We start from the raw sequence: 16,943 nt of genomic DNA, 5'->3' as shown, positions 1-16,943 counted from the left end.
TGTGGGTTCTCACCACTGCAGTACGGTATAAAAAGTGCGGCAAGTTAACACGACACCAACTTGAGAGCTCGGAGGAGAATGCCAACAGCCATCTGTTTTTCAATTAAAAAAGACACTGTTTTGATTAGTGCACTTGATCTGTTTAATCATCTCAATACTGACACTGATATTCAGGGCAGGAAAGTGTTTTATTTTTTTTATTTAACTAGGCAAGTCAGTTACGAACAAATTCTTATTTACAATGACGGCCTATCCCGGACGACGCTGGGCCAATTGTGCGCCACCCTATGGGACTCCCAATCACGGCCGGATGTGATGCAGCCTGGATTCGAGCCATGTACTGCAGTGACGCCTCTTACACTGAGATGCAGTGTCTTAGACCACTGCGCCACTCAGGAGCCCGAGTGTCTGACAATAATAATGATTTAATCTACCTAAAATGACTTAATCCAAGCAGAAATGGAATGCAATTACTATGTCATATTAGCTTCAGGGAGATTAGCCAATCGTGGATTATTCCTAAACAGAAAATAAAACTGTGCAGAAACTGCAATATGGTGTAGACTATACTCCAGTGCTTCAGGCCCCAGTAAAAAAAAATGTAAATAATGTCAAATCAGAAACATTTCACAGAGATGAGATTCACATTAGATCAGTAATGTAAGTGTGTGACTATATACACAGCCTGTCATTCTCCTTGAAACAGTTTCAACACTCCTTACATACATTTCTACTAAAAACATTTACCGCCGAGGTGTAAACACGGAGTAAATTGGAATGAGTTCATTGGAATGCCACATCGAAAAGTTTAAGTGCTGAACCTGTGTATGCTCAATAGGGTGCAACTTTAACGCCAACTGTCAGTTTCATAATAAACGATAAAGTCCATGTTTAGGCAAAAAGTAGAATAAACATCTATCAGAGAGTTGGGGGCTTTGTCTCTGAGAACAGTGCCCTCTGCTGTTACTCGAGTGGAGAGGAATAATGACAGACAGAGCCTTCACTATAATTCACTGCAATGCACAAAAACTGCATAATGCTCGTCTCGGACAACAACACAATCTATCTTTTTGGCAAGATGATGTCGCCTTGCCCCGAGATGATGCCACCTTGCCTCAAGATGCTAATTATGCAAGGGGGTTGATAATCACTTGTGACAGGAAGCTCTAAAGTCATCAATCACACTAACCCCTGTGAAATGCAACTATTTAAATATGTTTGCTGGAACTCAGTGTTGACAGTTTCCAAGCCAATGTGATTGGTCCTGTTTCTCCCTCAGCGTTTGGAGGTGAGCGTGAGGGTGGAGGAGACGCGGAAGATCTGAGGCAGCATGTTGCTCAACTGGTAGAACATCTCCTCCGATATACTCTGTCAATAAAACACAGACAGACAGCAATGCTTTTAGTGAGCACGCATGGAACGGATGTCTTTCCAACAGAGTAGCCTAAACGGACACAAACGGCTTACATGCACAACATCAACTTGGGGGAAATTCTTAACATACAAATTCTCAACATTTTTGTTGTTGTCGCTTATTTGTGTACAAGAGTTAACGAAAACCTAAGCAGGAACCTTTAGCTCGGTGTCCCATTTCCTGTGGGACCAGTCAAGATGCTGTAATCATGTGTGCTCTGACAGCTATGGCTCTCATAGGGAACATGTTAGGTCACAACTCTAACAGGCCTTCTAATAAGCATTTTAAGTATTAACGTCTCCACTCACAACACTCGTATTCAGACCTAGCGGTGTAGAAAAGGCTGCTTTAGAAGTTCTATTTTTTATTCTACCTGCCTGACGTTGTGTCTCGTTTGAGGTGTAGAAAATGCTGTTTTAGAAGTTCTATTTTGAATGGTATCGGAGCGTAAGGCTGGCAGACGTAAAAGCTGTTATAACCCTTGATGCTGGTCTTATCCCCTGAGCCTGTCAACATGTAAGCATAGTATAGGCAACCCAGTCTATAGGGAAACTCCCTCAGAACAATAGACTTATATAACTAACCTGTAACAGAGCCACATTAATAAAGGGAATGGTTCTATAGAGAAATAAGAGCTCTCACCAAAACAAATCATATAAATAATCTTACACACACATATATAAATACACACACACACAACCAGTCAAAAGTTTGGACACCAACTCATTCAAGGGTTTTTCTTTCTTTTTTTTTTTCTTTACAATTTTCTACATTGTAGAATAATAGTGAAGGGATCATGTAGTAATCAAAAAAAGTGTTAAACAAATCAAAATATATTTATATTTGAGATTCTTCATAGTAGCCACCCTTTGCCTTGACAACTTTTCACACTTGTGGCATTATCTCAACCAGCTTCACGAGGTAGTCGCCTGGAATGCATTTCAATTAACAGGTGTGCCTTGTTTAGTTAATTTGTGGAATTCCTTTCGTTCTTAATGTGTTTTTTGGCTACTACATGATTCCATGTGTTATTTCATAGTTTTGATGTCTTCACTATTATTGTACAATGTTCTACAATGTAGAAAATAGTAAAAATACAGAAAAACCCTGGAATGAGTAGGTGTCCAAACTTTTAACTGGTACTGTATAGATTCTGCAATACTGCAATACAGTGCAAGCTAGGTCTGAGTCATCAAGGTTCTGGCCAGTTTACCAACAGACCTATTCTTACCTGTGGAACTAGAAACTGGACAGTCCGTGAGATCCCTCCATCCCACGATGCCATCTCCATCATGAAACCTGCAGAGGGAAACATCTTAAGTCAGGACAGAGAGGTCTCAGAGGAGACACAAGAGTGGAAAATGCCACTGGTGCGTCTTACTATCTCACCTTTGACACATTTGAAGACCAGCTCGGCCCGCTTCAGGCACCACGGGATGGTCATCTCCTGCAGGTGAGAGAATAAGAGGTCAGTCAGGCCACAGGATGGTGGAACACACTAATCCTCTGTCATCCCCTCACTGTTCCCTTCTACTCTGCCTGCCTGACGTTGTCAAAAAGCATATTTTCATAAAGAATAAACATTTTCTCATTGCCTTCTATGGCTCCTTTGACGAACTATGCTGGTCATTATGTCACTGTACATATAAACTGAGCTGGGCAAAAGTACAATTTCTTCAGTTGGAAAAAGCACTGGAAAAGAAGAATCCCGAGGGAAATGCTTTCAACTGAAAAAGAGACTGGTTCCTGCACCTTAGGAAGTGAGCATACTATACAGAATACATTTGTGAACACGCTCTTGCTTTGACTTGAGAGAAGACTTTTCATCAGGCATGTTGTGGCACGATAAGGAGAGGGCCCTCTCTGCACCGCAGTGAGGAGGTCTACATCAGGCAGCAGCTTGTTGAGAAATGGCTGTTCTAAGGTTCTGGGTTGTCCAATGTGGACTCAGGAGTGCTGCTGTCTTTCAATGCTATCGCTACCCTCCTCTGTGTGTACAGAGTGCTGTATACTCAGTTTGAGTAAACACAAATGTTCACGACTCTCCGCTTTTCCCTCATCTACTCCTGAATGGAGGAAATGCTAAGGAGAGTTCACAACCAGAGCTGAACAGGCCAGAACACTGCCGAGGTTGCACTGAACAAACAAGCAGAGAGACGTGGAGGAGGAAGTAGAAATAAGACAGTATCAAAGGCTTGTGAATGTGCCATCGGGGAGGGTAGGAACATGTCAGGGTGACACTAGGAATGGAGACAACAGCCCACTGCACTGCAGACCTGGGTTCAAATACATGTGTATTTGATTATTTGTTATTTAAATACTTATTTTCTGTGTATTTGAGTATTTTTAAATCTTGTGGCCTAAATCAACTACTTATATTGGAAGTATTTTAAAGTCATTTCAAATAATTTGAGGTATTTGAAAGTGCATCTGAACCCAGGTCTGCAGCACTGTTTAACTGCAGGCCAGGAGGGGCAAATCAGTTCCTAAGGCCTGAAATAACACCATCATTACTCCGCCTTTCCTTCTTCCTCAGTCTATTTTTCCATCCTTTTCTCCTTCCCCCACTAATCATCTAACCAAGGAACCAGGAGTGATCAGTACAGTTCACTGGGTTTACACCATATAACTGTACAGTTAACTAATAAGTTATCAAAGCTCTTCACACAACCCTTTCCTATTAAACATCACCAACATGCTGGACCCCAAAAAACGATTTTGATTGGTGTTCATAACAATGCAAAATGTAGCATAATGGTAACTGCTGGTGACCTGAACTTACATAAACTCAAGTCGCACTGCACCAGTTATGCATACATAGCATATGTATAACTGTCATCTCTCACCTGTAAATAATGTACAACACTGTACATGCATTATGCATCTGACTTCTGGGACCTCGAGGTAAATGATCTTCTCCTTTTACACACATAATATGAGGCTCTCGCTCACCTCTGACATGTCGTGGACCAGTAGCAGAGGGATGGTGATGGTGGTGATGTCGTGAGTGCAGCAGACCTTGAGGATGTTGCGGAGGCCCATGATGGCAGGGTCCCGGGCCGTGATGTTGCCTGAGCGCACGTTGTCATCCACACACAGGTGGAACACTATGTGGACCTCAGACAGGTTGGAGTGGCGGGAGATGTAAAATTCACCTGAGACCGTGACAGAAGAGAATTTAGGGAGTAAAATAAGGTATTAGAAATGACAGCCTATGACTTGTTTTTGTGTGTGTTTTTTTCCCCCTCAATTTTCGTGATATCCAAATTGGTAGTTACAGTCTTGTCCCATCGCTGCAACTCCCGTACAGACTCGGCAAAGGTCGAGAGCCATGTGTCCTTCGAAACACGACCCTGCCAAGCCGCACTGCTTCTTGACACACTGCTCGCTTAATCTGGAAGCAAGCCGCACCAATGTGTTCGGAGGAAACACCGTACACCTGGCGACCGTGTCAGCATGCCTGCGCCCGGCCTGCCAGAGGAGTCTCTAGAGCGCGATGGGACAAGGACATCCCGGCCGGCCAAGCCCTCTCCTAACCCGGACGACGCTGGGCCAATTGTGCGTTGCCCCATGGGTCTCCCGGTCGAGGCCGGCAGCAACACAGTCCGGGATCGAACCCGGATCTGTAGAGACGCCTCAAGCACTGCAGTGCCTTAGACCACTGCACCACTCGGGAGGCCCTATGAAATTTCTAAACTAGGCAAGTCAGTTAAGAACAAATTATTTTTTACAATGACTGCCTAGGGACAGTGGGTTAACTGCCTTGTTCAGGGGTAGAACGAAATTCGCTACACTATACTTGCTTGTTTTGTCACAATTTGAAATAAGGCAAACTATTCGAATTTTAGCAACCAGGAAATGGCAGAGCGTTTTCTGCATAGTGCATATTTAAGTAAAATGTTCACATTGTCAGGATTCGTCCCTTAAAGAATTTGTCAAAACCATATATTCAGTCAACTTTACCTGGTAAGATATTGGAGGGATTCCTTTCCAAATGTTTGTTTTTATCTTCACTATTAGTTCCATTCCTAGGAACCTCTGTCAAAAGGAAAACAAGAGATGAGTTAAGAATTTCCTGTATGGAAAACGTGTGAGCAAACATGACCTTTCAGGAAGTAAATGACAATAGCAACAGAGGTCACAGGTCATATAAGGCCTGATAGCCAGGAGGACTATTTCCATACTCAGCTCTCTGATAGCTCTCCACTCAAACAGCCATTCAATGGGGATTGTTATACGGATGGATCTTGACAGAGGTTTCCGACAACACACGTTGGCAATGATGTCAAAAGAGCCTTGTCCTTCCTCCTGACATAATCCCTAACACATATGTCCAGTTTGCCATTTACTTTGCCCTTGTTCAAACATGACTTTACTGGGCCAGGATCTGACAGATGTATAAAATCGAGCTCACAGCCATGCAATCTCCATAGACAAACATTGGCAGTAGAATGGCCTTACTGAAGAGCTCAGTGGCTTTCAACGTGGCACCTTCATAGGATGCCACCTTTCCAACAAGTCAGTTCGTCAAATTTCTGCCATGCTAGAGCTGCCCAGGTCAACTGTAAGTGCTGCTATTGTGAAGTGGAAACGTCTAGGAGTGGTAGTCCACACAAGCTCACAAAACGGGACCGCCGAGTGCTGAAGCGCGTAAAAATCGTCTGTTCTTGGTTGCAAAACTCCTTACCGAGTTCAAAACTGCCTTTGGAAGCAATGTCAGCACAATAACTGTTCATCAGGAGCTTCATGAAATGGGTTTCCATGGCCGAGCAGCCACACACAAGCCTAAGATCACCATGCGCAATGCCAAGTGTCAATTTGAGTGGTGTAAGGCCCGCCGCCATTGGACTCCGGAGCAGGGGAAACACATTCTCTGGAGTGATGAATCACGCTTCACCATCTGGCAGTCCGAAGGGAGGAATCTTGGTTTGGCGAATGCCAGGAGAACGCTACATGCCCCAATGCATAGTGCCAACTGTACAATTTGGAGGAGAAGGAATAATGGTCTGGGGTTGTTTTTCATGGTTCTGGCTAGGCCCCTTAGTTCCAGTAAAGGGAAATCTTAATGCTACAGCATACAATGACATACAATGTGCTTCCAACTTTGTGGCAACAGTTTGGGGAAGGCCCTTTCCTGTTTCAGCATGGCAATTCCCTGTGCACAAAGCGAGGTCCATATAGAAATGGTTTGTCAAGATCGGTGTGGAAGAACTTGACTGGCCAATAAGCAAGAGCATTCCAAACCACTCTGCCAATAACAGCTAATTCTTAGTTTTCACCCTCCCCACTCAGACCACTCCCAGTTTTAGCAAAATTCTTGCTTGAGAAATTGCCCTTTGCTAAGAAACTATTTTTGTTTGTTTTCATTTAAAATTAAAATAAATAATCACAGTAGGGTAATTCAAATGTTACCCAGGAATGATTTGATTGAGATAAAAACGGACGCATTGGACCTTTAAGGTCAAAAACTAAAAAATGATTCAACCTTTATTTAACTAGGCAAGTCAGTTCAGAACAAATTCATATTTATAATGACGGCCTAACCCGGCCAAATCCTAACGATGCTGGGCCAATTGTGTGCCGCCCTATGGGACTCCCAATCACGGCCGGTTGTGATACAGCCTAGAATCGAACCAGTTCCTGTAGTGACGCCTCTAGCACTGAGATGCAGTGCCTTAGACCGCTGCACCACTCGGGAGCCCCATCATGAACTTTACCCAGTAGCAGGACATTTCAGCCAAAAAGATTTTCCAGGAAGACAATATCCCCAAGCACACATCAAAATCCAAAAAGAAATGGTTAATTGACCACAAAAAAATGTACATTTTACTATTGCCATCTCAGTCTCTAGACTTGAACCCCATTGAAAACCTGTGGTTTAATTGAAGAGGGAAGTCCATAAGAGCAGATGAAGGATATCAAGGATCTGGAATGATTCTCTATGGAGGAATGGTCCAACATCCCTCCCAAGGTGTTCTCCTCGTAAAACAGTTAGAAAAAGGCTCAATGCCGTTATCTTCGCAAGGGGATGTATTGAAAGGTATTTTCATTTTCATCCCTGTTGGTGTGTGTGTGTGAGACTGACTCACCCGGCTGGACTTTGTGCTTGCTGCTCCTCTGAGCCCAGGCGTAAAGCACCACCTGCTGGACCACCTCCAGCTGCTCCTCCAGCCGAGGGAAGTGGAAGTCTGTACACTCCTTAGATACTGTAGCAAAGTCTGGGGAACACACACAAACACATGATGAGGAGTCTTACAATCTCACAATGTTTATGAAGGTTAGGGGTTGGCGTATGTTCTGTGACAAGACCTTTATGAGCTATCGTCATGCTCAAACATCTAACTCACTGGTGTCCTCAAGCCAAACATCTTCATATGTGGTCATGGCAATAAGAAAGATTGAATTGATTCAGTAATGATAAATGGGTTTTACACTCTCATGTAACTAACAGGGCCTAACAGTGTGGTCTCCTGCTTAATGTTGACCACTGACCCTTGGCCCCTGACCTCTCACCTCTCTTGATGCCGCTATAGGAGTTGACCCGGTTGTCCACCAGCAGCACCAGGCCACACAGGGACGAGGAGTAGAGCGACAGAGCAGTCTGCAGCCGCCGCAGCTTGGTCCCGCTGCTGCCATGCCGACGGTGCTTACAGAAGTCCAGCACGTCTGCCCGCACCAGCCGCAGGTTGTGCATGGTCTTCAGCTGTGCACCTGGACGACACCGTCAAAATACATCAGAAACAAACAAAAATATACACTCAACACGTATGGGACGTCTTTATATTTTACGATGTCAGGAAGTAAAGTATAAATCCAGTGGCTGTCATCAGGGTTCATTTTTATCATAGGCTTGTTGGACCAGGCAGCAGTGTTTCCATGGGGACACAGACAGTATAGTACCTAAGTGGATGGTGAAGCTCTCCTCCAGCTGTCGCTGCTCCTCATACAGCCTGGCCCCAGGCTCAGACTCCACTGTCAGCTGACTGGGCTGCACCTTGATCTCCTCACTGACAAACACAACCTCACACTGTAAAGGGCAGGGTTCACAAGATGACTAGCCTTGTCCCGGACCTGTGTCTGCCGTCTTGCCCACGCTAATGAGCATAGAAGTTGGCTAAACAGCACAAACAGATCTGGGACTGGAAGATGATTGGACACAGGGCTACGAAGATAACCATCTGACGGGAGAGCATGGCACAATATGTTATCGCCAAAGTGAACCATAAAATTAGGTTCCTGGCAAGAACCTCCAAATATCTGAATAAGAATGCAATGGGGACATTGGCAGGGGCTCTTGTTCAGTGCCACTTTGATTATGCAAGCTCTTCCTGGTACAATCGTGCCACCAAGATATAAAAAAAATTATTAAAACAATTTAGTCATGATCATTCTTAAACTTCCAGCACACATCTTGACTACTCCCACTTTGAAAGCCTTAGATGGCTAAAAGTGGAGGAGAGAGTTGCTCAGATAAAATTGTGTCTTGTACATAAGATTGTCCACAGTATGGTCCCCAGGTACTTAGGTAACTACTTTAACTTAGTAAAGGATAACCATAACTATTCAACCGGAAGGAGTGAAACTGACGTTGTTCCTTTTAGATTTAAAAGTGGTATAGGGAAAAAAAATGTATACTCGGCTGCCATTCTTTGGAATAATCTTCCGAATAATTTATAAATGTATAACCTCCATAGGTTGTTTCAAGTTCTCACTGAAAAAATGGCTAAATAGTAGCATGTCTCAAAAGTGAGTGGTAAGATTAAAGTAGGTGGCAGGGAGGGAAATGTCCGGGATAGCATAGGGTCTGCCTTTTTGGTGCCTGTTGTTTATTATATTGTGACTGTCTTGTGTATGTATGTATTAGAGGTCGACCGATTAATCGGAATGGCTGATTAATTATGGCCGATTTCAAGTTTTCATAACAATCGGAAATCATTAATTTTGGTTAAAAACATTTTTTACACCTTTATTTATTTATGTATTATTTATTTATTTAACTAGGCAAGTCAGTTAAGAACACATTCTTATTTTCAATGACGGCCTAGGAACGGTGGGTTAACTGCCTTGTTCAGGGGTAGAACGACAGATATTTTACCTTGTCAGCTCAGCGATTCAATCTTGCAACCTTATGGTTAACTAGTCCAATGCTCTAACCACCTGCCTCACGAGGAGCCCGCCTGTTACGCGAATGCAGAAAGAAGCCAAGGTAAGTTGCTAGCTAGCATTAAACTTAATCAATCATAATCACTAGTTATAACTACACATGGTTGATGATATTACTAGTTTATCTAGAGTGTCCTGCGTTGCATATAATCAATGCAGTGCGCATTCGCGAAAAAGGACTGTTGTTGCTCCAACGTGTACCTAACCATAAACATCAATGCCTTTCTTAAAATCAATACACAGAAGTATACATTTCTAAACCTGCATATTTACCTAAAAGAAATCCAGGTTAAATTGAGTCACTTATCTTGTGTTCATTGCACGCAGAGTCAGGGTATATGCAACAGTTTGGGCCGCCTGGCTCATTGCGAACTAATTTGCCAAAATTTTACGTAATAATGACATAACATTGAAGGTTGTGCAATGTAACAGGAATATTTAGACTGATGGTTGCCACCCGTTAGATCAAATACAGAACGGTTCCGTATTTCACTGAAAGAATAAACGACTTGTTTTCGAGATGATAGTTTCCGGATTCGACCAGATTAATGACCTAAGCCTCGTATTTCTGTGTGTTATTATGTTATAATTAAGTCTATGATTTGATAGAGCAGTCTGACTGAGCGATGGTAGGCACCAGCAGGCTCATAAGCATTCATTCAAACAGCACTTTCGTGCATTTTGCCAGCAGCTCTGCTGTTTGACTTCAAGCCTATCAACTCCCGAAATTAGGCTGGTGTAATGATGTGAAATGGCTAGCTAGTTAGCGGGGTGCGCGCTAATAGCGTTTCAAACGTCACTCGCTCTGAGACTTGGAGTAGATGTTCCCCTTGCTCTGCATGGGTAACGATGCTTCGAAGGTGGCTGTTGTCAATGTGTTAGATATTATAGATAGGACTATTTATCTATTAACTACAACCTAAAACTTCTTAACTGGGAATATTGAAAACTCATGTTAAAAGGAACCACCAGCATTCATATGTTCTCATGTTCTGAGCAAGGAACTTAAAAGTTAGCTTTCTTACATGGCACATATTGCACTTTTACTTTCTTCTCCAACACTTTGTTTTTGCATCTTTTAAACCAAATTGAACATGTTACATTATTTATTTGAGGCTAAATTGATTTTATTGACGTATTATATTAAGTTAAAATAAGTGTTCATTCAGTATTATTGTAATTGTCATTATTACAAATACATGTAAAAAAAAAAATCGGCCGATTGATCGGTATCGGCGTTGAAAAATCATAATCGGTCGACCTCTAGTACGTACGTACGTATATATATATATATATATATATATATATATATATATATATATATATATAGAGAGAGAGAGAGATATATACTGTTTATATATTAAGGGTATGTGAGACAAGGAAGATGTACCTGTCCATAGTTGTTTATTAGGAACGGAAATTGTATTAATTATCAGGTGTTGTGAAACAAACAACAATTGTGTCTGTCATTGTCTGTTGTCATTACAATTGCCGCCTAACCTTGTTGTATTTCACCTTCCCCTTTCCTTCTTCAAAAGGACCACGATGAAAATAAGCCGTTAACCTTTATTGTGTTATCCTTGATGATTTTCTTAAATTGTATGTGGAGGCGTCACCATGTATGTATTTTACAAATTGTCAAATAAATTCTATCAATCAAACCCCAGATGAGGTGCATTGGGACTGACGAATTGCACATAAAAAGGAGTAAACCATATATAACAACAACATCAAATCAGCAAGGATGCTCTTTCAATGCCTCTTGAGCGTGCATTTGAAAGTGCTGCTGTGTCATTCCACTGTGTCTGCAAGCTTTCTTTCCCATCCAAGCACTTAACCACCTGACTCGACTACTCATTATCTTGATTTAACCAATGTTGCTTCACTGTGAGCCTTGAAAGTGTTAGTAGGATTTCAAGGAACAGAAAAATAAAATGCTGATTTGCACCCCCTAAAAAGCTACATGAGAGTAAGTACATTTCTGCACATATGCATTCACAAGCACGCAAACACACATAGGCACCAACACTCTCTCTCTCTCTTACTTAATAGTGCTGTTATTGGGGTTCTGCATGTCCTGGTGCAGTTTGATCACCCACTCCTGATACTCCTGCTTCTGAATATGAGTCACCTGTTTCAGTTCATTGGCCCACTTGTTCTCCAGCACCTGACCAGAGAGAAGAATGACCAATCATAAATATTCATGACTGTGTAGCTCTGTGCATAGAGCATTGCAATGCTTGTAGCTCAAACGGACAAACTGACTGGTTCTGTGTCTTACCTGCTGGGCATCGAAGTGTTGAGAGGCAACTGCATTTACATCCTGGTCAGTCATGGTCTTTCCCAGCTCCTGCATGACTTTGTCCATCTCTGCTGCCTGTCTGGGAGTTGAGAAAAACAGAACAATGCTAAACGCATTAGGCATTTGTTATATGAAACGAACTTCAACTACGATGACTTAACTGGCTCCTTTGCAATTGAGGACTTATCTCTATGATCATACCAACCTCTCTTGTAACTTATTCAACTCCATGTCTCTCTCACTGATGAGCTCTGAGACGCTGACAAAGTAGTTGTGTTCCAGGTTGAGCAGGGTGTCAGAGGCCGGGGAATGGATGAGCTCGTGGTAAACATCTGCAAAGTCCTCATCCCAGCAGGGCTCCTCAGGACGAGCATGTTCCAGCGTTGTCTAAATAGGAACAAGGAAAAGAGGATGATGGCGTCTGGGAGTAACCTTTTGAGAGTAAAGGAAAATCACAGGAAGACATTGTTCAGTAGATCAGAGGAAATTGTAGGAAGTGAAAAAGTGAGTGACTGTGCTGGCAACAATTGTGAGTGGACAGTGTGAAAAGCAAGAGGCGATTCTCCTTAACAAACGTAATAGAGGGGAAGCTACGAGAGGGACCTTGTACTTGTGCCATATTTAGAATGGGCATAGAAAAGTTTAGAGTCTTCCTCTATTAATATAAGTCCGGGGATCTTTACGCAGCAAACATGATATACATTAAAAAGACCTTCGCAGTTCCTTCAAATACACTGGACAGCGTCCATGAGTATTTCTGCACTAGTGCAGTAAAATGTTAATGGTTACCCTGTAGACATCACAGCAGTGAGCAAACCAAGTTTTATTGGAGCGCCAGCCTTGTTAATTTTTACAAGTGCTTGAGCAAGTTGCAGCAGAATTTTAAGTCCAGAACTTTGAAGTGCATGAAGCCGATGATCTTGTCGACTTTAAAAGACTAAAAAAATAGGGAAGATATTCTGTTTCAAAGGGAGTTTCCACTTTCATCCATTTAAAGTAAAAGCCACCATGTCTAGTAATCTCTCTCATCAGATCACAGATGTTTTAATGATTTTAATGACGATGCAGGTCTTGCTTGTATAAAATTGATGAGCTGCAACTCAAAGACAAACACTACATCTTGGCAACTCCCGAGAACTTTTAGCAAATCTTTCCAATCTAATTTGATACATTGTTTCCGAAACTTAAGGAGCAGTCAACTGTCTGTGACTCACTGACTTTCTGTATCAATATAATGATCTATGACCACAACTCAGACACTGGGAGATAATTATATTATCAGGAGGCACAGTACGCAAACACTTCTCTAGCTCATCTTTCAGATAATTGGATTGTTCCATACAGAAAATAACAGAAGAATACAGATTGCACTGTAGTCTCATACATCCAACAGTGTCATCCACTTCTGTAATGTGAGGTGAACAACATGAGGAAATGAAAAAAAATATATATAATTCGGCGGGTGCGACACTATCACACAGAAGCGAGGGATCAGGGAGAAGAAGCGAGAGGACAGAAGCACGGGCCGGGTTAGCTTTAGGGACAAACAAGTTAATATGAAAATATGCTTCTAAACATTGTCTTTGATTTTGAGTTCTGCTTTTACCTCCGAGTAGGCCTTAGCCCATGTGTTTGTAAGCTGGTTGATGTCCACCTCTCCTGTTGTCAGTCTCTGTAGGGCCAACTCTGCTTCTCTGTCATAGTCCTGGATGGTTTCACTCTCAATAAAGGTGGACAGTGTGCTCTTCAGTTCTAAACCAAGATACATTAAATGATTAGTACCAAAAGGTATGTTTGGATGAATAGAAGAGATAAAGTTTCATTTTATTTAGTTAAATGGAAATCTCACCATTCTCAACGAAGCAAGGTATTTTGTGCAGCAGCATAAGTCGTCCATGAAGGTCACTGACATTTTCTTGGACAGGGAATTGCAGAGGTACTTTGAGGACACAGACATTCCTCCCTGCCCTGAACCGAAATACAAACTCCTTCTCAGTGGTGGTGTTCACCTTTCCCTTGTTTTTCTTCATTTTCTCAGCTGAAAGCAGATGAAAGAAGTTATAAACCAATTCAATTTAGAGTAGTGAGTATATGTACAGTAATAAGAACGCAATCACATCCTGTGTCATGTATACCAGATATGCATCTCAAACTATAATTTTGCCCCTTTCCAATCAGTGTGGAATTTCCTTCCTCTCGAACATATACGACAAAAATGTCCAAACAGTCCTTTTACTAGCAAGAATGTTGTCCGGTGACTTTGTTGTTATTCGGATGGAAATATGAGAGAAAAAACCCACACGAAAGTATTATTAACGCGACTTAAAACACGAGTGTCTCTGTGTGTGGCCATCATGGTTTGCTTGCTCATCACCTACGGCAGGTGCACAAGACAGAAGTACATGCACGCAAACTACGTAACTGAAAGTCTTGCAGGTGTTTACGTGGTTTTGAGCATGTGCCTGGTGGTAGAAACCTCAATGGCAGCACCAGAGTTATGAAAAGTCGGTTTAATAATACTTTCCTTTGGATAATTCTTCTTTAATTTCAACCCTAATAAGAACAAACAGGGACAACCAGTACAGTAATCTGGCTTGTAAGCAAACTTTCCAAGTCTTTGCAGGGCTTTAATTCAGACTGTGCACCCAGAAAGCTTGTATCACAGTCTGATTTATTAGGCAAGCTATCATTCTCAATTTCTACAGAAATTATAGGCAGCAGATCCGACCCACTTGCTAACAACTGCACTAGGGTCAGACAGGCTTCCAGTGTAGATTAAGACCCCGTGGAGCCGGCGCAAAATATGGCCTGGAAAACATAACACAATCTAGGGATGAGAAATGCGTCGTACTCCGAATTGTTGCATTATCCCAACTGCTACACCGAGAAGATTGAACGACAATAAACGATAAAAAAACAAGTAGTCGTTCAATCTTCTCGGTGTAACAGTTGGATAATGGGACAATTCGGAGTACAACGTATTTCTCATCCCTGGAGTGAGGTACGTTTCCAGGCCATATCTTGCGCCGGCTCTGCAGTATCTTAATCTACACAGGAAGCCTGTCTGACCACAGGGCAGCTGTAAGCAACCGGGTCAGATCTGCTGTCTACAGAAATAGCCTGGGGCCATTTAGTATCTATTGGAAATATAATAATTTAGCTAACTACCAGGCTTGCATGATACAGATGATTGCTGACAGATACCTAGCTAGCTAGTAAAAACAATAAGCATTAATGTGTTAGCCCCATTGGTCCCTTCAGCTAACGTTAGGTAATACATTATATACAAAAGTATGTGGACACCAATTGAATGGATTTGGCTATTTCAGCCACACATGTTGCTGACAGATATATAAAATCGAGCACACAGCCATGCAATCTCCATAGACAATAGAATGGCCTTAATGAAGAGTTCAGTGACTTAACGTGACACTGTCATAGGATGCCACATTTCCAACAAATTTTTGCCCTGCTAGAGCTGCCCCGGTCAACTGTAAGTGCTGTTATTGTAAAAGGGAAATGTCTATGAACAACAACGGCTCAGCCGCGAAGTGGTAGGCCACACATGCTCACAGAATGGGACCACCAAGTGCTGAAGCATGTAGCCCATAAAATCATCTGTCCTCAGGTTGCAACACTCACTATCGAGTTCCAAACTGCCTCTGGAAGCAACGTCAGCACAATAACTGTTTGAAAGGAAGCTTCATGAAATGGATTTCCATGGCTGAGTAGCCGCACACAAGCTTGAGATCACCATGTGCAATGCCAAGCGTCGGCTGGAGTGGTGTAAAGCTCGCCGCCATTGGACTCTGGAGAAGGGGAAATGCATTCTCACCAATGAAGAATCACACTTCACTATCTGGCAGTCCGACGGATGAATCTGGGTTTGGCTGATGCCAGAAGAACGCTACCTGCCCCAATGCATAGTGCCAACTGTAAAGTTTGGTGGATGAATGGTCTGGTGCTGTTTTTCATGGTTCAGGCTAGGCCCCTTAGTTCCAGTTAAGGGAAATCTTAACGATACAGCATACAATGACATTCTAGACAATTCTGTGTTTCCAACTTTGTGGCAACAGTTTGGGGAAGGCCCTTTCCTGTTTCAGCATGACAATGCCCCTGCGGACAAAGCGAGGTCCATACAGAAATGGTTTGTTGAGATCGGTGTGGAAGAACTTGATTGGCCTGCACAGAGCCCTGACCTCAGCCCCATCGGACAACTTTAGGATGAATTGGAAAGCCGACTGCGAGCCAGGCCTAATCGCCCAACATCAGTGCCGAACGTCACGAATACTCTTGTGGCTGAATGGAAGCAGGTCCCCGCAGAAATGTTCCATATCTAGTGGAAAGCCTTCCCAGAAGAGTGGAGGCTGTTATAGCAGCAAATGGGGGACCAACTCAATATTAATGCCCATGATTTTGGAATGAGATGTTCGACGAGCAGGTGTCCACATACTTTTGGTCATGTATTGTATATAGTCATGATGCGTCAGGTTACGTAACTAAAGCTTAGCAATAGTAGCTAACATTGCAGTGGTCGGTGCCTAGCTTAGTGCAACCAATAACAACAATATTGACACTAATCATACTGCAGCCGTGATACATTTGTTTCAGAAGAATAAAGATGGGAGAAGTCTAGTTTTACCTGTACATTAGTATTTTGTGGATGTAAACTGACGCCCGTGTAAGTGTCCTTGTTTGGACAATCATCTGACTGACACAACTGAGCTAGCTGGGCTTTTGAAATACAACTTTCGTCGTATTGTATTTTTTTGTTGTAAATGTAGGACACACAAGTGGAACCATATGGAGTTTTATATCTTATTTGTCGAATAATGGTTTTCCATTGTCATTAACAGTAAGGTTATATATTTCAACATTTTTGTCAACGTACACAAAAAAAGAACGAATCACCTAAACAGAAACACAATAGAGATGTGTCAGATTCCGTTTGTCGCTGGATTGCTTGAAATAAGTAATCAAGTACTTATTTCAATGTGGTCGTTTAGCTAAGTTATTTAGTATTCATTTGTTATAGTTTGTACACTGTTAAGATACTTGAGACGT

At 42.3% G+C, this 16,943-nt stretch overlaps 1 protein-coding gene across 1 annotated transcript; it reads right to left on the bottom strand.

Annotated features, from left to right (window-relative positions):
• Positions 1 to 169: 169 nt before the first annotated feature.
• LOC139407388 (FERRY endosomal RAB5 effector complex subunit 3-like) lies at positions 170 to 16,610 on the bottom strand. Its single transcript, XM_071151135.1, has 14 exons — positions 16,522 to 16,610; positions 13,729 to 13,917; positions 13,486 to 13,631; positions 12,085 to 12,266; positions 11,859 to 11,958; positions 11,623 to 11,744; positions 8,315 to 8,421; positions 7,928 to 8,125; positions 7,504 to 7,632; positions 5,378 to 5,452; positions 4,367 to 4,569; positions 2,804 to 2,861; positions 2,646 to 2,713; positions 170 to 1,368 (listed from the first exon to the last, which is right to left on the bottom strand). The coding sequence occupies exons 2-14, from the start codon at positions 13,907 to 13,909 to the stop codon at positions 1,276 to 1,278; spliced, it is 1,662 nt and encodes a 553-aa protein (XP_071007236.1). The 5' UTR covers positions 13,910 to 13,917; positions 16,522 to 16,610; the 3' UTR covers positions 170 to 1,275.
• Between the last annotated feature and the right edge of the window lie 333 nt (positions 16,611 to 16,943).

This window comes from Oncorhynchus clarkii, chromosome 1, assembly GCF_045791955.1.
Source record: "Oncorhynchus clarkii lewisi isolate Uvic-CL-2024 chromosome 1, UVic_Ocla_1.0, whole genome shotgun sequence".
Classification (NCBI taxonomy): domain Eukaryota; kingdom Metazoa; phylum Chordata; class Actinopteri; order Salmoniformes; family Salmonidae; genus Oncorhynchus; species Oncorhynchus clarkii.
This window is presented reverse-complemented; position numbering and strand designations above follow the sequence as displayed.

What these genes read in the sequence shown, in the direction of transcription:
- LOC139407388 (XM_071151135.1), bottom strand. Translation starts at nt 13,909, where the DNA reads ATGAAGAAAAACAAGGGAAAGGTGAACACCACCACTGAGAAGGAGTTT. An exon ending in AACACTTCGATGCCCAGCAG is followed by an intron (nt 11,745 to 11,858) that starts GTAAGACACAGA and finishes CTCTCTGGTCAG; the next exon opens with GTGCTGGAGAACAAGTGGGC. An exon ending in GGTCTTCAAATGTGTCAAAG is followed by an intron (nt 2,714 to 2,803) that starts GTGAGATAGTAA and finishes TTCCCTCTGCAG; the next exon opens with GTTTCATGATGGAGATGGCA.